Source organism: Amphiura filiformis, chromosome 13 (assembly GCF_039555335.1).
Source record: "Amphiura filiformis chromosome 13, Afil_fr2py, whole genome shotgun sequence".
NCBI classification, from domain to species: Eukaryota; Metazoa; Echinodermata; class Ophiuroidea; order Amphilepidida; family Amphiuridae; genus Amphiura; species Amphiura filiformis.
The window spans coordinates 42,365,251-42,388,341 of record NC_092640.1 but is presented as its reverse complement, the minus strand read 5'-3'; the positions used below and the strand labels follow the sequence as shown (position 1 = coordinate 42,388,341).

The following is a 23,091-nucleotide window of genomic DNA, read 5'->3' as shown; positions in this document are numbered from 1 at the left end:
AGGTAATTAATTAATTAATAATTAATTAATTAATTAATTAATTAATTAATTAATTAATTAATTAATTAATTAATTAATTAATTAATTAATTAATAATTAAATAATTAAATATTTATTTATTTATTTATTTATTTATTTATTTATTTATTTATTTCATATTTATATAGAGGTATGCTACCGGCATTATTTATTTATTTATTTATTTATTTATTTATTTATTTATTTTATATTTATATAGAGGGTATGCTACCGGCATTGTTTTACTAAATTAAGTTATTATCGTACATATTTTTAAAGCACTTGTACTTTACTTACGTGCACAATTGGAACATAATCGTCTCGAATATGAGAATCGGTCCCGTACTTCCAATGATGGTAAGTGGTTGTCCAGAGAACATATGATACAAGCACCCACAAATAGCGGCTCCGATTAAACTCTCAAATGCAGCCTGATTGTAAAAAAAGAAGAAAAAAAAGAAAGAGTTTTATATTTACAGTTTAGGCTAGACAGAAAATGTGATAATTTCTACAAACTACGTCTAATGTCATTCGGAATACAGGGTGTATCAAAATTGAGTATACAGTTTTAAAAATGCCACTAGATTAAAAAGTATGAGTATTTGGTCAAAATGCTATAATTGAAAGCTGAATCAACATCTTGTCCTCCCATAACTGTAAAATCACTGGCGCGTGACCGTTATTTTAATAACGGAATCAAAAAAGGAATCAATAGCTATTTTAAAAGGAATCAATAGCTATTTTAGCGAGCCGAGTAAAAATTGCAGTTGCGCGAAGTCAATTAAAATCAAAGCAACAAATCAGAACAAATTCACATGTTTAACCACTCTCTTTACAGCAATGGACAGCCTTAGTCTTCCACATGACTATCCAGAGCATAGCCTCTGTATGCAGAAAGTGGTGAAACTGTGATTTACATGTTATTTTAATTGACTTCACGCAACTGCATTTTCATACGGCTCACAAAAAAATAGCCATTGCGTCCTTGTTAATGGTCACACGCTAGTGATTTTATAGTTGTGGGAGGACAAGATGTTGATTGTGCTATCAATTAAATTATTTTTACCAAATACCTCATACTTTATTTTGATACAACCTGTATACATTATATTAGGGATGACCAATGAACCATCAACTTGATTAGAACACTCCCATAGACATGCAGGGAGCTCAACTGTGCACTGCTTGCACATACATTTCTAAATTGATCTCATTCTTTTATTTTTCAATATTTTCTGTAAAATTTGGGAAAGTTACTGCCAATTATATTTTGTAACTATCTTGCAAATTACAGCAACATAACTTATTTTGTTTTTCTGTAAGTGCGAGTCAAAATTGGTCCATCGCCACAGTGCGCTTAATTGCCAGTGGCTGAGTTTAGCACTGCTCAAGAATGGCACAAAATATTCAAATCAGTAAGATCAGGTGAAAAACGTGGCCTACTGAGCTATAATTTGGCAGAGTTGCCAGTAATACCTCTATCATACCCTCTGTAAAAAGGTTAAAAAAATTGAACAAGTAGATCTCGAGTTACAAATTAAATCACCAGCTTCCCTTTGGAATTTTTATATTCCTTTCAAATCATGTTAAGAAGACACCTTTCTGAACATAAATGTGAAGTTTCGTGCTCATTCGATGTATTGTTCACCTGATCTTAACCCTAAACGTTTTCTTATATTTAGGCCTATAATATCTACAACTTGCTGCTGGCTATACCTTGTTTAGGACTTTCAAAAGAAGTACCTGAATGTGCAACCATAACTGTTTCAAAATAGCCCGCGATAGTCATGCAGGTAACTCCGAGGTCAAGCATTGAATTGGTTTGAACAAAGATACTCATAATGTATTGAGTGCTACTTTGGTTTGAATGAGGAATACTACAGGAATACACATGAGCATGATGAGGATAATCTCTATTGTTGTGAATGAGTCAATGACCTTCAAAACTTAAGATTTTGTTTACATACACCTACTAATTGGTCATATTAAACCCAATAACATTGAAATTCTTGGTTGTGAAAAAAAAGTTCACCTACTTAGTGCAATTTTGATTTTGTGCCATATCGGCTATCTTGGATGATTTTTGGCAAATGTCCTCTAAATGCATGATTTCAATGCCTTGGTTTGAAAAAATAAGTTATGCCAGTGACTAGTTAAGTGCCATTTCATAAGAAACCCTTTGATACTTTCACAATATGCTTGTTTCATGTTTGCAAATATGTTAAAATAAAGAAATATATAAAGGTAAATATATGCTTATGCCAATTTTGCTCCCAACTGCTATTTTTGGACCTTGTCATTTTATTTCGTTCCACTTACCGGTCAGAATGGGAAACTTTGATAATTCATAATTCGAAAAGTTTTTGACCGATTTTGACCATTTAACCACCAAAATACTTCTGTTGATTAGTTCTACTCAGAAAACAATCTTTTGTAGCAATAGGGTCAACATGAAATTTTGATGGTTATCCCTAATTATATACGTTTCGTATAATAAGTAGATCAGTTATTGTTGGTCGAAGCAGCCGCAGCCAAAAAAACAATTTTCATTATCTAAATCAATATATTATTGAAACATAACACCTTGATGTTTTGCACAAATTCATTCTGCAAATCATATACTTTGAAAACTTGCTCTATTTATTGTTGTTAACGAGTTATGTACGTTTTACAAAATTGTTGTTGTTTCATCCCTCTTTACAACATAACTCAAGAACCACAGGACCTACAAAAGTATATCTGTGATATTTGAATTCTTCTACACACTCGCTATGAAATGATCAATGCAAAGCTCACTACCATTCGCAAGATGCTGTGAACTACCAAATCGCAACAGTTTAAGATAGTTGCTGACATTCAGATGATTTATTTCGTTTTTAATTTGCTTACTGAGCAATAGTCTCATACTCACAATGTAGTCGTCCGTAGCTGATCCAAGCAGACCACCGAATGTAATAATAGGTGTAACACATGCGATATACATGAAAATTTATTTCGGTTTTTTTTAAATTTGTTTACTGAGCAATAGTCTCATACTCACAATGTAGTCGTCCGTAGCTGATCCAAGCAGACCACCGAATGTAATAATAGGTGTAACACATGCGATATACATGAAAATGAAGGAGGAAACACACTGTATGCTGAGACCATCGGTATAATCACTGAGATAATGCGGTATTTTTCTCTTGACGTCTTCAATGAGACCTCCAAATAGTCTGGAAATAAAGAGCAATAAAGAGACTGTTATACCTCCGATAGTCGTAGTTAGAGACACCACATCTGGTGAAATGACCTTGAGACCAATTCAGCCATGGAATATTAAGCAGCATTGTGACTATGCATAACACCATGCAAATGTTAATTAATAGCTTGATACAATGTATATATACGTCACCAGGGTATGACAGAAAGTCATCGGTACCTAACCGGGCACCGATAGAGCTATAGGCCCAAATTCGATGTGTTGCCTAAAAGAGTAACCCCATCCAATATTTATTATAAAGGGTTCACGATACTTTTTTAATAAATCGAAAAAAGTGTTTCACAAAATTAAAACACTATATAAATTATTGGTAGCTTATTTTCTTTCACGCACTTGGTCCAATTTACAATATCGCACATCGTTAGGTTCGGTCACAATAACCCGTATAAGAAATGATGCAGTTTTGACAGTTGCACTTTGGTCCATCAACATCATCATACTGCATTTTGTGAGAGTTGAATGGACCAAAGTGCAACTTTTTTTCTTACTTAACTGCCTATTGAGCCATTGTTACCGAATCCAATAATGTGTGACTTTGAAAATTGGACCACTTGTCAAACAGAATGTGCTACCAATAACGTTTATAATTAATAATATTGAGTGCCATTAGTAGGGTATTGTAACGATATTTTTTAAAGTGCCCGAGATACAAAGTCGTTAGCGACTTCAGCAGAGAATATCTTTTAAAGATCTAAGAAATCTTAAATCATATGGTGCAAATCTTAATGCTCTGCACGCTAGCATAGGCTTAAACATAAGAAGTCCCAAGTTTTGAGATATTTTCTCAAAATATCAAAACTATCTCAAGAACCACTGAACCAATACTAGGCTTGTTTGTACTCATTTTAATGCATTTTTCATGCTGATTCCAAATATGGTCATGAAAATTCACATTTCTGAAATTTCTGACTTTAAAAAAAAATTGAAACTTGTCGTCTGCAGTTGACACCTGCGTGAAGAGAGTTAAATTATGTTTTACCTTCCAGTACGCTGCAAATCAACGCCGTGCTCTTCTTCTTCGTGTTTCACAGCCATCGGATGGACAAAATGTTGAGATTTTCGTCTGGCTTCTGCTGTACTGGTTGCTGACTTCGGAGGCTCAATTCTGATGCTTGGATCCCAGCTTCCTGCAAGATGAATGGAAACAATCCATGTGGCAACAATAGTAATAATTCAAAGATTATTTATTTTTAAGGACTTATAAAGTTGGGCGGGTTCTAATGTAATTTTTACATGTTCATTCTCGCTCAATTAAAAAATATTTTTGCGTATATATAATTGAAATACAATTATCTGCCTCTTAAACGACATCAAATGTGCCACAATTGGGTATCACGAATCGTTATATATGATGGGCAGTTAATTATTCATATATTCTTTTATGCATGGATGTTTCAGTTTTGACACAAAAATATTTCATTGAAAACCCTCCCACTCGTCTATTTCAAAAAGGTAACCACGCTTCCCTAGAATGTGCAATATATTAGCATAAAAACATTCTTATTTTAGCAGCATTCTAGAAACACTGAGCGTTTGGTGAAAAGAGGAGTTCTTGAAGTAGTGGGACAACAGATGGTAATATAACGTCATATGATTCGGTACCCGTAGCCATGGTAGCTTGGAATTGATCATTTCGATATATCCCGAAATCCTTTGTAAATGAAACCAAAATAACGTCTGATAGCCCCAACTAATGTCTTGACTCCCATGCCTACGTTGTAGGTATATATTTTACTCGTATGGTATCTTTAGTCCACTTACTTTCATTTACTTTAAGAGTTTTCACTAAAAAAGCGTTCTTATGACGAAGTAGCCTTAGCTGAACCATACACTCATACAAATGACTTGTTCGCCTTGTTGGCGCAATTCAAAAGGAGCAGAGGCGGATTTAAGGAAAAGGGCCTTGTCAGCAAAATATCCTGGGGGCCCAATAGTAAAGAGTTGAAATCAGGAGCGTGCCTGAATTTTTGTCGGGAGGAGGGCAAGGACAAAATTTGGTAGTGATCATTAGTTCGGCCCAATGTTATGAGATACGTGCACGTAGTGCACGAACATTCATTCCATTTCTTATTATTTGAAGTAAAAGTTGTTGTAGGCCTACATTTGGTAAATTGCGCGCGAAGCGCGCTAAAATGTGCATTTTGACACTATTCTATATCCAAATCGAGAGTTTATCAGATTTGTGAAAACGGTACTAAAGAACAAGGAATATTTCCTTTTCTGTTTTTGCTTGATAGTCAAGAAGGAAGCAAAATCCCAGATTAAGGTCCAGAATCAGTTTTAATATCACAATCTGACCTCAAGGAATAGGAAGCCAATATGCTGGTACGCGTGAATTTTGACATTAGGGGGGATGGGGGTTGGAAAAAATCTTTAATCCAGGACCTTTGGCGACCAAATAAGTTTATGGCACAAATGTGCGCGAAGCGCGAGAAAAATGTTGCCATTTTGAAACTAAACTGTTAAAACATAGTGCAAAAGGGAGGATTTGTCCCCATCCCCACACCCCGGATGTGCACCTTAGGGTCGGATTTGCCTTTTTGAGGATCCTGGGCCCGGCCAAAATTTGGAGGGCCCCAAACTCACTGTGAGGAAGGCATATGCACTCAAGTGGCTTAGTTTAATTTGATTTACGTATAAGATTACGGCAGAAGCATAACAATTTAGAGAGAGCCGAGCATATTTTGTTTTCGATTTTACTATGACATTTGCGGGCGAAGCACGGAAAAAATCAGTCTGTTTTAGCCCAAAATAAAGGTAAATTTTGCTATACATATAGGGCCAGTGCGCGCTTCGCGCCGGCAAAATTATTATGCGATTTTACCCTATTTTGGCCCAAAACATGGTGTTTTAGGTCTAAAAAGGAAGATGCACAGGGCAATTTGGGGGAAAGGCCCATTTTGGGGGCCCTGGGCCCTGTAGCCCATAGTATTTGACATTATGAGGCTCAGGTACCCAAAAGGTACACTGCCCAAGTGCTGGGTGAACCAACTCAGAACCATGAACTGTTATATTTGCTTTAAATTACTTTTTAAAAATATTTTAGACCCTGGGGCAGAGGGCCGCAAATGTTAAAACAAAGGGCCCCTGACCTTTGATCTCTTGCTGTGGCCAAAACGGGCAAAATTTAATGAAAATTTTCAAGAATCATAAATGCGGATGCGGGCATAAATAGAATGTCCTCTTGCGTGCACGGGCATATATTTATAACCTTTTCAGTACTATTCTACCCACCGCACCTTTGAACATTGCCGAAAACAATTAAAGCAAAAAAAAAAAAAAAAAAAAAAGCAGGGGGCCCTTTGGCCAAAATAACAGGGGGGCCTTGTCAGCAACTGCTGACTTGCTGACAGCTTAAATCCGCCACTGAAAAGGAGTAAGTTTGGACAACTCCAAAATAGTGTAAAAGTTGCCAAAACAAAATTCATTTTAGTTATCCGAACTTAAAAATGCTGAAAAAGCTCAAAAAATTCCGTCAACTAATCAACTTTGTTGGCATTACTTAAAAAGTTGATGTAAGTCGTTGCGTCAACTTTTTAAGTAATGCCAACTTCTGAATTCAAGTTCAGGGAACTTAGAAAAATAAACAAGGTTCAAAGAACCAATTAGTTGAGTTATTGTAACTCAACATGTAAGTTGATGTAACTCGTTCATATTAAGTTACTGGTACTTATTGTTTTGAGTTATTCCAATTTGGTACTTAGTTACTTAATACACGTAATTGGATCATTTTCTGCACAATTAGCAGTATTCAAATATTTATTTTTGTAATCAGTGCAAAATTGTGTATACTATAGCACACCTCTAGAAAATTATGCTAGGCTAGTTTAATTTTCTGAGTTGTAACAACTCAATAAAGTAAGTGCAAATGAGTGCGACCAACATAATGATATCGAGTCAGCGTTACTCAAAATTGTACGCGTTGGCATTACTCGGAAAGTTGACGCAACGACTTACATCAACTTACTGAGTAATGCCAACGAACAATTTCTATGAGTGTACACTTGAAGACCTGAGCGCAAGAAGACCGTAAGTCCACTTGGCCCATCAACATGTATACACTAAAGTTGCGTATATAGTTTCGTATAGTTTGGTAATGTTTTATACATGTTCATGGGCCAAAACAAATCTTTCACAACCTTTAATGATGTTTTCACCCTGGAACATGTATTAAACATCGTAAAACCCTAAGAAACTATACGTAACTTTAGTGTATACATGTTGAGGGGCCAAGTGGACTTACGGTCTTCTTGCGCTCAGGTCTACACTTGAAGTCACTAAACCACTTACCTGGCGGTAATACAGTGACCTGTTCTAAGAACTCATCGATACCAGCTAGAAGATCGATACGATCACGTGCTTTGTACGCAACATCATGAAAGACCTGCAAAATAATTAGCATTGTACAAAAAGTTACTTATAGTACAAATGATCATAGATGATCTATGAAATGATTGATCTACTGTTATTGTGTGTACTGAATGTTATTTTTAGAGGTGTTATCGGTGAAACATTAACTCCTTATATTTATATACACGGCTCTTTTTAAGGCCACAATATTTCAGCAAAATTAATAGGCAATTCGGTCGATTCCCAATACGATGCGCCTCCAGCGGTTTCCTGGGGAGAGGCCAAATACGCAGTGCATCAAGGGAAAATATCAACATCCAAAGCCCGCGTAATACGAATACAACATATGAGCATAATTATGTCATTGTATGTTTAAATGTCAATAATAATAATGTTACACACAAATGTACACTAAAACAGCAATCTACAATATTATGGTAGATCCATTTTCTATATATTGATGACACGGAATCCTTTGTAAAGTTAATGTCAACATTATTATTATCACACTCTGGTAAAAATCCAATGGTGGCTAGAACGGCGATGTCAACCCTTGAGGTCAAAAATAGCAACCGCTGGTGGCGCATCGTTTTCTCAGTCACAAGAATTTACATTTGTGTTCACATACTTTAAATTAACCTCGTGACCATCTTTCAGGACATAGTTCTTTAAACCCACACTCAACAATGACCTTTGAATGTCTTGGATAGACAACGCATACTCCACAATTTGAGGTAAATTTGACCTCTAATAATTATTAAGTAGAGGTTAACGAACCTAACCATTTGAACGAGTCCAATTTTGGTTCAAAGCGTTACTGTTTTATCAGCAGCAACCTGAATCTCGATCTATTCCCCTAAACATGTTTATCAGGTGATGAATAAAATGAATACGAATAAATTGCATATTTTAGGGGGGTTCATCAAGATGGAGGTTATTGCGTTTTACCCACCTCGTCTGACATAAGTGTAGCGATACAACGTCCGATTTCTTTGTACACAACTGAGTCACTGCTTGGTGGCCCAAGCATGATGAAGAGGAACCGAGTAGGGATCGGTACTTCTGTTAATGTTTCCAAGTTGACTCCTTGGCTCAATCTAACGAAGGCAATGATTGGTTTCTCAAGAAAATCTACTTCACCAACTAGTACGTTGGCTGCTTCTGCACCTTGTGGTATTTTGCGCAAGAATTTGGTCTGTGTGTGAGAGAGATAGAGATATGAGAAAAGTTATTATACGTTTCCAAGTGGAAAAATGGTAATCATTTGAAGTACTATGTTGTATTTAAAGTTCATTAGCTAGCGATTAGCGATAGGTTTTTAGTCTTAGACATGATATGAAGTTTTATGCTACCCGATTTACCCACATCATACTACAACTACAACATTGCCTATTATACTGCTCGAGTATTATCAGCAACACCACGCGTTTTCAGTAAATCATGCTTATTAGTTACCTATTAAAGTATCAAGTATAAGTTACTTTTAAGTTTGATTGGTTGGTCCCGTATCACTAGGATCCACAACATGCTCATCTATCACGGCACAGTTCTATAACCCCAATACATTTGCACATACATTGAATGACCTTTGAAAATTTGAGTACAAATCGGTGATTAGTTGTTTGGTTATCAAAAGCTTCCTTCACCCAATGGAATTTGGGGAGCTGCACAGATAATTGGTGGATGTTACAATCTAAATGCGGATAGGTGTGCGCCGTTCGGCAGCAACCTAGTTGATGCGATCTGATTGTGATGATTCACCATTGCAGCGAAATTACAGCGCTTTGAGTCCTCTAAGATCTGGAAAAAGGCGCTTTATAAATCCAAAATTTATTTATTATTTATTATTTATTTACTCTGCAACATGATGTCAAATTTTGCAATATCGACTGTTTAATTGAGGTTATTGAATTATGCCATTGGGATGAGGCTATTGTGGTCCATAGTGTGTATATGATCTTACATTTTGCTCTTTTAGTTGTTCGTCACTATCTCCAAGGGAGTTTTTTCTCAGGCCAAGTTTGTTTGCCAGGCTACCCGATGAACTGTTTCTCTTCATGGCGATTTCTCTCAGGGCAGCAACTGTAAATAACAAAAGAGCAGATACTACATGTTACGATAATTTTTCATCAGGGCAGATACTGAAATAACAAGAGTATTTTGTATAATATAAGTATAATAAGTATTTTGTGTTATTGTTACTAGACCTACTATCGTTATTTGAATAAGGGTTGGCCCAAAATGGGCTATTCCATTTAAAATTCACACTACCCCTGTGGAAGATTTAGCTTAAGTCTTCCACAGGGGGAGTATGAGTTTTGAATAGAATAGGTAATTAGGTAACTTCCATTTGAAATACTCACTCCAGTTGTGGAAGATATAGGTAAAGCCACAACACAGGAGGAGTATGAGTTTCAAAAGGATTAACCCTGATCAATTACATTTGAAAAACATACTCCCTCTGTGGAATATATTTCCAAAATCTTCCACAGGGGTAGTGTGGGTTTTAAATGGAATAGCCCAATGTGAAACACAACTTGAATCCCGTTATAATATTTTCACAATCGGAATATTTTGGTGAGTTCAAGGTATATTGTTCTTGTAAAGACTACACAGAATTAGCCTAGCACAGAAATCTTCGATTGAAGATTTACCGGTATAGTGTGTGAGCTGGGGGTTGGACGGTACCACTCATCCTTTTCGGCTATAACTCAAGAACGATACGTCCTAGATAATTCAAACTATACATTTTCTGAATCCTTGTGACTAGATAAATACATTGAAAAGGTTTTTAACACAATTTGTGCAACTTTAAAATTTGACCATGTGTAAAGTTTGATGACCTTTTCCCGCCAAAGGCCACTCCGTTTCAATTGCTATCAGGCATTTTTGTGTAGCCCATAATGGCAACTACTTATAGTAAAAGTGTAGCCTATATAACCATGGGGATTAGGCTACCACGTTTTAGGAGCTTTCTTGGAAAATTTCTATTTTGATGTGGGTGGGACACGGGGCTGTCAATCGGGTCACCCACCTTTAAGTTGTAACTTTTTCATGATCACAGCAGACGTGTTTGATTTCAGAGATTTTAATTGTTCCCGCCAATGGCGTTCAGATACGTGTTTAGGACAAGGTGCCATACTAGGCCTATCTGGTTTACCTCAACCTGCGCAATGAGGACAATGTCCTTTGATAGTAAGGGAAAACACATCTCGCGGGAAATAGTGACGAGATGTTAAATCATTTCCTCAATGACTTCTTTTGCACTGTTTCCTATACTATAGCTGTCATGCACGCATTTCCTGGAGGGACGAGAGGTTACATGGCCTAGCAGTCGCGCGCAGGTTTAAAAATTAAACTTAGACCTATAAATATGGACCGAAATCAAATTTTGCGCATGCCGACAGCGATCATAGTAACCGTTTCGTGTCCGGTAGACTATCATGGATTCATGATAGCAAGGCTGCGGAGGTTCGAACCCCGTCATGGCCAACGGGTTGTGACATTACGCAAGACACTTTATCTCGCTTGTTCCACTCCGTATGATGGGGAGCTGGTAGGGGTAATCATACTGGAACCGTTGTTGTTAGCAGCCACGTGGTGTGATATATCAATGGCAATGGAATAAATCCGGGGAATAAAGAACTTTAAACAAATTAAAAAGGCGCTATAAATGCCAACATATATTTTTAACCGATTATCGTTGCACCGTGACTTTGCAAGATTAATCAGCGGTCAACTTAACTCAAGTGCTAGACCCGAGGGACGCACTAACTGAAATATGGTAATGGGGGCTACTATGGTAAGGTGCTAGGTTTATTCGTATATTAGATTAGAATAACCTCAAAAAACATTTTGGTGAAAAATTAAGATGTCAATGTCATAAAATGGGTCAATTATATCCTTCCGATATAAAATATTTTTATGTTTCCGAAAAGAATTCGTGTACGAGGCTGTTAAGGGTCAAAAGTTCACCCCTGATGGATATTATCTTTCAGTGGGGAAAAAAGGTAATCTGAAGGTAGAATGAAAATCATATACCCTGAACTTTAATGAAATCGGTTATTGGAGGTAGTATCCTCCTAAGATGATTCATTTATGAAAATATGTCTTATTTTATCCAATTAAGGAGGCAATAAAATTCTCAAAATTGTCCGTCTTAATTCATATTTTCTATAATTCTAACCCATAATTTTAGGCCTACTATATGAAAGTTTGAACTTCTGCCAAGTTTTCTTTTATTTTTATAAATGCTACGACAGATCACTTCCACGCAAATAAAATGCGTGTGTGTTCACTGTGTGACCATATTTGGCAAAACCCTACTATTTTTAGAATACGCTAATGATTAGATTACGTGTCCCACACAAGCGGTATAACGTGTTCCGTGACAGGCGTTAAAAAGTTTGAACTTGTTTGGTGAGCGTGTTTCTGATCATTATGACCATAAACTGTAAATATAAACGTTTTAACACTTATCTTAACACTTCAATATATTTGCTTGTAACACTTTTTAAAAACTTATAGTGTTTACAGAGTTAAGGTTTAAGAGCTAAACACTAGATTAAACGTTTTTAATTCTAAATTAAAAATTAAACACATAATCATTCCTAAACACTAAATAATAAACACATCAATATATCTGGGTATAAAACATACTAAACATAATGCTTTTAGGAACTAAACATCCTAAACTAAACATAGATATTTAGCCTAGTTCATAAACAGTGTGTTAATGTAAACATGTATAGTAATATCCAAATAGTTTGGGTCTAAGAGCGTTTATGTGTTTAATTTAGTGTTAAAAGTGTATAATTGAGTGTTTACCTTATATACCTTAAGTGTGTAAATACTAAGAAGTGTTTAAAAGTGTTATAAGATGAATACAATAATTTAAAGAATCATGTCTTTAGCGGTATACTATTATAAGATGTGCTGTCCGGGCAAAGTATTTTACATAAAAGACAGCTATTCCTTTCTAAATTACAAGTATTCATCCATTATTATGAGTATTTTGGTCCCACTTGCGGAATTCCCTTGAGTAAGCAAGCAATTTGATGAGGGAAATAAAATGTCGCTCAAAAGTTTCGGAAGTTTTAAAGATGGTGAAGTTTTATTTCAGGAACGATATTCAAGAACAGTCTCCTTTCCATTCGGCTCGCGTTTATCGTCACCAAGATGTTAGGTGACAGGGGAGCACACAACGACTGATAAGGACACGTGCTATTTTTATCACTGCTGCGCTTGTGCGAAGTAATTATCCAGCATATACTACGTGTATAAAGCTAATCCAGTTAAAATGCATATGGAATTTTGACCTCACAGATGAACTTATCAAGTCTTTGCCATTCTAAATATGTATACTTTTATACTTTTATATACTTTAGACCAACAATTTAGTAGTTATGAGGCCCGAAAGTTTCCATAATTCCAGGGTTCAGACCTACCTTAACATAATTATAGATATCAAATGTTATAACTAAGATCTTACTTTGTTCCATGCTTAGTCCTTGTCCTCCTGCTCCATGTGATTGGCTACGTCCGATCTCTCCCATGGGTCTCTGACGCCCACCATTCTCCTTTGCTGGGAGAGTGTTTCCTTCCTTTTTCTTTTCCTGTAAATTTTTATCAATACCCGGCAACATACTACTCCTTCGACGGCCTTTCTGGCCCATGAATTTCATCATGTCTTTTTCAAATTTTTTTCATCTTTTGTTTTCTTGTCTTTTACACCTTGATGGCGATGACGTCTAAGTAACGCTTCTTTAACTTGAGGTCTTTTCTCTTCTTCCAGTTGTCCAGTTGCTACCATGTTTTCAAGGACCAAATCTGTAATTTTAATAACCGAGTGAAATAATTCAATTAATTCAAGTAATAATCGTAATTATGTTTCTTTAACATTCAAATTGGTTTAATAAAGATTATGCAAACATGGAAATCTATATAGTATTATTCCAGTTTTTCCTTTTAAATTAAATGACATTTAGTTTGGTGCCCTAATTGGTACCATTGGCTCTTTGTAGCGTTCCCTGGAGATGTAATAAATTGTATCAATAATGAACATTTTGCATACAGCATCACTATGCAAATGCTCAGGGCATTTCAAACTTCTTCATTGCATTCTACATGCATACTGAATTATACTGCCCATCAGCGCACGCAAGAATCCTGTTTGGGCGCACTATATGCAGCTTCACTATGTCAAATTTAACTTGACACTCTTATTTTCCTCATAATCGATGCTTATTCTCATGTATAAACGTTAAGTTTTCGCCACTTTAGTGGTTAAGGGTATCTACTCTTTCTAATTAGGCAAGAAGTAACTCATTTGACAATTCTAAACCCTCGTCTATCAATGAAAATATAATACTATGTTGGTATACCTCATTTCCGCAGTATAAAAATGGTTTCCGTTTTAAGATAAAGCCACATTTTGTGTCAATAATTAAAGTATAGGCATATGCATTTAGTAGTAAGTTTGTGGTGTCAATTACATAACAATGTTTGATATATTTATTAATATGAACAGGAAAGCTCGTCATTTGATTGATCTCAACCAATCTCCATTGTATCTATAAGGCAGAATTTTGCGTACGATCATCCTCTTTAAATATAGCAGGTCACGCTTTGTTCCGACCTTGGGCGGAAAGGCTGCATAGTGAGCAACACTGTACTGAGTGTTATAGTTGAGTGTGAATGACCATATTGACTACTTTTTCTTAACCAATGAACTGGAAAACTGCGCAAAGCATTATAGAATGAATTTGGAGAAAACCTTCTGATAATTACAAACACTCGCTGAGCAGCAAGGCCTTCCCTCTAAGCTTTTAATCCGATAAGCTGATTATCTATTTGTTTTCATGAATTGGAAGACATTCTTTGATGTATTACTGAGCTCAATCATATGAAATTACTGGAGCGTGAGCCACCCAGGCTGGTGGCTCAGCATAGTATTTTATTAACAGAAGGTTTTCTCCAAATTCGTTTCCTAAAGGTATCCCATAGAATAAATTTCTTATGGTACGATAGAAAAAAGTCATCGATACCATGGATACCTATCGGAACACCGATAGCGATATAGCACCAAACATAATGTGGTACCTAACTTAAAAATACAAGGACGTACCGCATATAGTGAATAGGTTATCTGCATCCATATCGAGACATACTGTTCCTGTCATTAAGTTTTTCCGAAGTTCGAACAGACTGTGTAACGATAAGGTAGCCACGTGAGGCTTACTCCATCTTCCTGCACCATGATCTACGTCTTCTTCATATTTCACCCACCTATATCAGAATGAAGAAGAATTTGGAAGTCAATTGAAGTGGTTCATCATCCTGTTACCAAGCAATTATATAACATGATAAACACATCTCATAAATGAGTTACTCCCTTCATTATGTGATAATTATTCAAAAAATATGCATCACATTTCAAAGCTGAAATAGCAGAAACACAGTTTATGTTGCAAATGTTGACGCCTCGGTTGTCTTAATAGCCCAAAAGTTGTTGCTATGGTGACCCTTTGAATGGAAAAGGTGCAGATTCAAAAGTTTCGCTAAACCCATTAAAATGCTGATAGAGTGTTTCAACGTCACTGGTCACCGCGGGTCATCCTTGACCAGTCTTGTAGAGCATGTAATGATACACTAACTTTATTAAGGTTTTAGTGTAACTTTTGAACCTGCATCTTTTTGTCATTCAATGAGTCACCATAGCTATAAATTTGGGGCTATCCATGCAAATGCAAATGCAATCTTTTTTTTGCTATTTCAGTTTTAAAATTTGATGCCTATATTTTGAGTCACAGTCATTGTGATGTGTTAGTTAGAACTAAACGCATCCCAAAAAGAAAGTATCCAGTTTGATTTTTGTCCATAAATCAATGAAGGGGGTCTTATAACAAGACCTATCAAAAGTATGTTACAGATGAATTTATTCCGCACAGTTTGATACCTCATTTGTCGAAATCGATGCAGAATTAATGACACAGTGATCTTTTAAATGTAGGCACTTCAATTTTTAAAGTTGCAGTAATTCCTATTGTTGTTGTTTTCCTGCTTCTCAAGATTCGTCATAAAGGTACTCAATAACAGAGACGGTCTGAGCCAACGCTCTGCAGGGTCTATTGTTCTATTGTTTCCTATTAGAACGCTGACATATTGGAAAATGTTGGCAATCAATATTCATGAGAGTGTACATTCGACGTCCAGTTTGCGAAATTGGGTGAGTTGTGTTTGGTAGGTGTGAAATACAGCTGACTGGGCGTTTTAATTACGTAACGAATAAAGGCATTGACATCGTCGAATGGCTGCCCAGTGCTGTTATGCGTTTAGTTATTATATAGGCCTAAAAATTATTATTAAATGTATTCATCATTCCTTTCTTTTTTCCTTCTCTATACTTATTCTTTCCTAGACCTACACTGTCTTTATCACTCCCTCGCTCTCATTGTCCCCTCTCACCCTCCCTCTCTCATTCCCATAATTTTTCTTATATTTCTATTTATCTACTTGTCTTTATTATATCTTTTTATTTCTGCCTTCCTCGAGCCCTCTCCCATTCTCCATATCCCCTCCTCCCTTCTTCCTCCCTCCTCCCCTCCCAAGACTTCTTACAGAGGTGAATCTGCCCCTCCCCAACCCCCTCCCCTCTTTAGGCACGCCACTATTTCTATACCAATCTCCTTCTTAAAATAAAATTAAATGGAAATTTCTTAAAAACAACCTTTATAGGCCTATACTTATATTTACATGTATACGTATAGCGATTACCATTATAGTGTAATATAGATACATGGACTGCACATGGCAGCCTTCATACATTCTAATGTGTAATCGATCACCAAGAGCATTCAATTTATTTAAATGAAACGCCTATCGTCAGTTGGGTGGTAAAGATGATTGCATCGACAGCTAAAGCCTCCTTATAGTCTTCAGACCCACACAAGCACACATTTGGGATACATGATTACAATGGTACCACTTTACACATGACTGCCCTTACACATGACTGTAGTGTGGTCACTTATTGATACCCGCCTGTTGTGTAGAGCGTTAATATGATGCCGGATCAGTGACCAATTTAATGGCGGAACCCCTTTCTTCGAAACAATGGTACCACTTTTATGAATAGCCTGTCGCAACTTCTAATCGGCATCAAAAGAACAAAAAGATTATATAATCTATTGCGACTCTATTTCTATTAAAAGCTCTTTGGTCTGAGCCGTTTGACTCCACTTCATGTGTTTTATTCAATACAGATACTCTTTTACACATTGTTTTCCCGTTCACTCTTCACAGTCCATATCTGGAATGTCCTCCTGCTGCATCAATGATTGCCAGACATCTGTGGCCCATGCTCTCAGCGAGACTTCTGATGCGCCCTCGCCTTGATCTATCGCTACCCATATTGAGTAGCAGTACCAAATTAATTTACTGCAACTTTTGAAATTGAGGTGACTGCATTCAAAAGGTCATTGTGTCATAACTTCTGCATCAATTTAGACATAAGGTATCAAATTCTGCGGAATACATTTATCTGTAACATACTTTTAGTAGGTCTTGATTTAAGACCACACCTTTGACTTATGGACCAAAATCAAACTGGATACTTTCTTTTTGGGATGCGTTTATATAAGCTTCACATGTAGTATTGTCGCCAGGTCTCACTTTCTTGTAATTTTTTTTATTAATTACGACATTAAGTCAAGATACGGATTAAATGCACTGACGTCATAATTGTAAACATGTGCATGACGTCATAATTATACGATTGTCTTGCTGTTTGCTTTGGAATTGGACTCGACATTATATGGATCATCGTGGCATTAATGCAATACTAAATGCCTGTAAAGACCATTCCTATAATTGGCACTTTGCTGCCGTTGATGGGGTGATTATCGATATCACGTATTAAACGTAACGAAAGCGAGGACAAGAAGGACGTCATATCGATGTTCATCACACAGCTGTAAAGTGCCAGTTATAGGAATAGGTAGGCCAGTAATATTATAGCTGTATAAACGAATTGGGGTTGCGGCCCGAGTTTACTCTAAATACTCTAACTGGCCTTCACTACAGAAACATACCTGGCTGTTTCCTTCCATTCCAACACGTTGCCATCCTCATCATAAAACAGTTCTCCCATTTCTGAGAAGACATTATGCGATTCCTTTTGATCATCAACACCAAGAAGATACTGCACTCTCTGGGCGGGTGTTTCGCCTTCAGCTGTGTAAAAACAATAAAAGCAAATAAAACATGATAAATTCAACTTAACAAAAAAATGTTTCTTTGTAGCTTAAAAAGTCATTGATTATTATGGTGGTTAGATGTTGATGTAACTTTTAACTTAAGAATATGACAGGGTATGACTAAACCTCCTAAAGCAGCTATTCTGTATTTCACACCGAAACACACGCAAAGAACACCCCCACCATCCCCCCACCCCCACCCCACACACCCCCACACACCACACATGCACCTCATATTAGAGCCTTAGTTGACAGCGAAGTTTATATAGTACGAAACTCTAGGAACGGGATTACAGGAAACACAAAATCGCTTTCGTGATTTGAAACTGATATTGTATTCAAGCGTATGAGGGCGCAGAGGGCGCCACTCAGCCAAAACATGGAAAACGAAGGGATTGGATAATTATTCCTGCAAACCTGTATAGTGCATGGAAAGCTCCAAAAAAAATAGGAAGAGATGCGGGCAGTTCGGTCCCTTTTTAAATGTGCCCTTGTGTAACGACTCCTCATCGAATTGAATTCAATTAATTTGTAATAAATATCCGATCATACTATTAATATGATAATGGATGTTTAAAGCCACTGCACTGCTGAAGGATACCTGCAAGGCACGAGTTATTATGACGTCATTGAGGCGCGGGCTAAAAACCATTTTATTTCGGCGTCATAATCAGCACATTCAGGTCATATGTTTTGTTATTTTGAGCCAGACAAGCCAGCCTATTTAATGTATCTCATTATGTTTGTATTCACGTTATGCTCTATTTTCTTCTTGCCCTCCGGTCCGAAATGTTAACATGTTTCAAAAATCGTCTCACAAAGTTTCCCATCAATCATGCTATATGATTATAAGTTACAAAGTTAGCAACTTATGTGGGTGTTCACGATGATTCATCCATTCTATTTAAGGTGGTACAAAATTAAGGGTATGTTTGCAGGCTGATTATTGGAGTAGCATGACAGTGTACAATCATTTTTATCTTCGGTTAAAATCTGACAAAGATATCAATACCGTACATCACTTGTGTATTTGCATACACAAAATATTAATTATTAACCGATTACTGCGATACTTATTACTGAGTCGTTATATATAAAGTTTAATATTTAAGGCACCACATCTTATTTAGTCCTATAGCGCTATCGGTGGTCCCTATTAGGTACCGATGGCTCATTTGATCGTACCCTGAACATTTACTCAGTGTTCCATAAATAACCAAAACACTATGCAACTGTTTATTATTATGCTTGATACAATCAACGTATTACATCAGCAGGGTAGGTCTATAATTATGATAAAAAAATAAGTCATCGGTACCTAACCGGGCACCGTTGCTACGCGTTGGTGCTGTAGGATAAAAATAAACGTGGTGCCTTAGTAATTTTCATATACAACGTCCTCACTATAGGATATCAAACATGATCATCTATCACGACACAGTTATTTAACCCTAATATGTTTGTACATGTATTGCATGAGTTTTGTACAAAAACTCACACTTCGCAACTTGAGGTCAAATGGGGTTAATGTACTGAGTCACTGGTACGAGGTCATTGTGACGTATAGTTTCTTGCAAACACAGACACTACACCTTAGCAACGAACTCCGCTACTCCTATCCTAATCAACATAATCGTCGCTATATAAAGAGCGCGCAGATTTAAAAGTTATTTTTGTTAATCTCACATACAGCTTATATGGTCTTCCCAAATCAATCCAGGAAAGTAATAAAGTGATTTCCTTTCTCCAAAAATATCTTAATACAAATTGGAGACTTAAATGTATATTATAGGGTTGGCCTTCCGCGAATGCCGAATATATCGAGAAAGCAGACATACGGCAATTCCAACAGAACAATTCGCTTTGAGGAATTATCATAGATTTTCTCTCCTAGACGTGTATTGATTGTAGAAACAGCTTCAGTCAAATTCGTCATTGGGCAGGAAAAACCTCATATGTACTTGTGGCCCTTGAACATGTTTTAAACAAAACTGCCAAGAGGTTACATGGGAGGTTTTGCTTTAAACATGTTCAGGGGCCAGTGATACATGAAGGTTTTTCCTGCCCAACGACGTAATTTTAACTTTTTTTGTTCAGAATGAGCTTATTTATATAGAAAAAAAGAAATGTTTAAAGCAAACAAATAACAAAACAAGACCGTGAGGAAAAATGGGTATGCTTGATCAGTCGTGTGTGGAGCTTAAGGGAAGAGCTGAAATCTGATGAGAATGGCATAGATGTGAGCCACGGACCTGGAGTTTAACCCTAACCCCCTAAGGGCTTTTTGGCGACGGGAAGGGAAAGAAGGAAAGAATAAAGAGAGAAAAGAAAGAAAGAAGTTGTTTGTTCTGGGTGGGATTCGAACCCGAGACCCCTCGCTTCGCTGGCCAGCGAAACCGTGCCTATATATCACTTAGGGCGATTGCGTCATCACACCACGTGGGATGCACGCACGAACAGCGCATATATCAAGTAGTATTTTGTAGTATACAGGCGGGTTATGGTTAAGGGAAGAGCTGATATCTGATGAGAATGGCAAAAATACTAAGGAAAGCAACTGAAGTATCCCATTCATTTGACGATACACATGTGGCATGAGTTTGACGCTATTTTTGAGTCCGGAAATTCCTTACTAAACACTATATATATGCTGACCCAAATTCGTCCATTTCTCTAATCCTGTTTTCCTTGGTTATACCCCATCTAATTTGAATAAGAAAATGAGTCAGTGAAATTGTGATTGGACGCGTGGGTGGGCGAACGATCGTGTGACCGCTAGGGAGTTATTTTTAAAATATATATAGTACCATTAAGAATCTCTAACTGGACCAATCTGACAAGAGGTGGCAATCTGTTTTGGCTTCAAGTTGGTTCAAGTAGCTGAGTAACTGCACCCGATATAGGTATTCTCACTTGGATACTCCGCTATTCTATCCTCTCGAATATAGCATCCCAGTTTAATAATGTTAATTCCGTAGAGGAAACCAGGAAGATAGCCTGCTCTTATGGCAAGCCACAAGGGCCAAAACGCGTTGCTTATTTTACTCAAAGCGTTGAAGCAACGCGTTTTGGCCCTTGTGGTTTGCCATCAAACTCTCGCGTGATTCCGACATGCCCACTCTGCTACCTAGATTTATTAGATTGAGAGGTTGCTTGGCAACAAGGATCATGTAGATAGAAAAACGCAGTCACAACATAGATACATATACGTAGACCCTAAATATGCCGACACATGTCTGTGAAACGTCTGATGGTGATTTTTGTTATTGAAATAAACTTGTATTTCTCTGATACACCGACTAGCAAGATGCTGCAAAACTGATTGTCCTTACCATAGATACTTTCACCTGCGGCATGGGATGCAGGTCTACCGTTCATGATTGGTGTTGCTGAACCGTTTTGTTGACCTTGTGGTGGTGCAGAATTCCTTTTTTCTTTCCCTGAATGCAGACGATGACGCCCTCCTTTGGCGGGAAAGTGCACTCCGACGAACATGTCATGGCGATGTTCTGTAAAAATATAACAATGTGAAACGATAAGTGTTTAATGTAGCGATTAAATTTAGATATAATAATTTGGATATATACCTGACTGAACAACACCAACACTATTGTGTAAACAAAAATAACCATTATTGACGACACAGGGTACGAGTGAAATTGAATTTATAGGTTAACCGAAGAAAAAAGAAAACCCTGTTCTACGGGCCCGACCGACCCATATTTTACCAAAATTGGCAAACAAGTTTTTCCTTTACAAATGAATACCGACCCTAATTTCAAAAATTTCAGGAGCAAAAAGCACGACCGACCGTAATTGAAAGGTCCGTCCGCCCCTAGAACAGGGTTTGTTTCCGTCACCTAAACATAGGACACAAACAATACAATAATTAACTCCTTTAGCGAGAATGAATGAGTATAATCATTACCAGTAATGCTTAGGCACCAGAAACAAATTTGTTCGATCTTTGCATCGACCGTCGATCCTGCTTCGATGCTTGTTATTAATGAACTATCAATTAATTAATCATAATGAATGCTTAATTTATATTGGTCAATATCGCAACAGGCAGAAATTACTATTTTATCACAATTAACAATAGTAAATTACTTGATTTCATAAATAATAAGGATCGACCAAGCATCGATGCTCGATCGAAAGATCGAACTAATTTGTTTCTGGTGCCTTAACAGTTGATCTTAATATGAATTGATCTTAGATAAGGTAATTGAAAGCCTGTTAGGAGTATAATGTCCAATAAAACTAGAGAAAACTTTGGCAACTTGTCAAGGACATTGACCAACTTGAAGTCCCAATGCTCAATAACTACTACTGATTCCAGATGAATACAGCACTAATATTTTGGAATTTATTAAATATTATCTTGTTTGGCCAAATTAAATATAAGGACATTTCAATCCTTTACTTACCTCTAACTGGCAATGAAAGTAAAAATTTTAATATTCGTGCAATTTGATGGAAAATGGGCTAAAAACATACAATTTTCTATGTTTTCTTACAATTGTAGTCACGAAATTCATAGAATTGACAGTAGTCTAAGCAATCAAAATCTTGAATGTAGAGTTATCTCATAATTTTAATATTTTATGCAATTTTTAATAATTGGTTATAAAAAAATTTAGAAAATCCGTTTTTCAAAAATTAGAATGCATAACTCGAAATTAGTCTTTGTACAAGTCGTTGGACTTAATTGTCACATCAAACGTGCTTTGGCCCTTATTTTCAGAAATTGACCAAAAATTAAAATTTAACTTTCATTGCCAGTTAGAAATAACTAAAGAATTAATTTAGCTGTTTCATTTGACCAAACTGCAGGATAATATTCTGTTTTAATCAATACAAAAAGAGTGGTGTTGGAATAGGGTGTATACACTGTACGCTACATTATTTTTGATTTACCGGCTCTTAAGGAAAAGTACGTTTATAAAAATGTGATTCAGTTCTCTCGTGATGATTAAAATCACGAGTATTGGGTGGGATTGCTAAAACTGACATCGCTAACATGCATATTTCCTATTATTCACTCTACTAAAATAAAAATCTTTGATGAAAAAACAACTCTTACACAGCAAAATAATTGGTAAAAGTGTTGAGTAACTATGTAACTTTTGTAGTAAAGGTTTACTCAACAAAGTTAACTGTTGCATAGTTACTCAATGTATGCTGGGTTAAATACAATTTATT

The 23,091-nt window shown here is 36.5% G+C and overlaps 1 protein-coding gene across 1 annotated transcript in view; it reads right to left on the bottom strand.

Annotated features, from left to right (window-relative positions):
• LOC140168380 (sodium-driven chloride bicarbonate exchanger-like) overlaps positions 1–23,091 on the bottom strand; it is a 48,935-nt gene that overhangs the window by 14,675 nt on the left and 11,169 nt on the right. Inside the window, exons 2-13 of the mRNA XM_072191757.1 lie at positions 21,219–21,395; positions 17,722–17,863; positions 14,757–14,917; positions 13,329–13,459; positions 13,254–13,296; positions 13,122–13,187; positions 9,594–9,712; positions 8,583–8,825; positions 7,571–7,664; positions 4,260–4,407; positions 3,059–3,233; positions 316–449 (exon numbers count right to left, since the gene is read on the bottom strand). Of these exons, the coding sequence (XP_072047858.1) occupies positions 316–449; positions 3,059–3,233; positions 4,260–4,407; positions 7,571–7,664; positions 8,583–8,825; positions 9,594–9,712; positions 13,122–13,187; positions 13,254–13,296; positions 13,329–13,459; positions 14,757–14,917; positions 17,722–17,863; positions 21,219–21,395 (1,633 nt within the window). The remainder of the gene's footprint in view (positions 1–315; positions 450–3,058; positions 3,234–4,259; positions 4,408–7,570; positions 7,665–8,582; positions 8,826–9,593; positions 9,713–13,121; positions 13,188–13,253; positions 13,297–13,328; positions 13,460–14,756; positions 14,918–17,721; positions 17,864–21,218; positions 21,396–23,091) is intronic.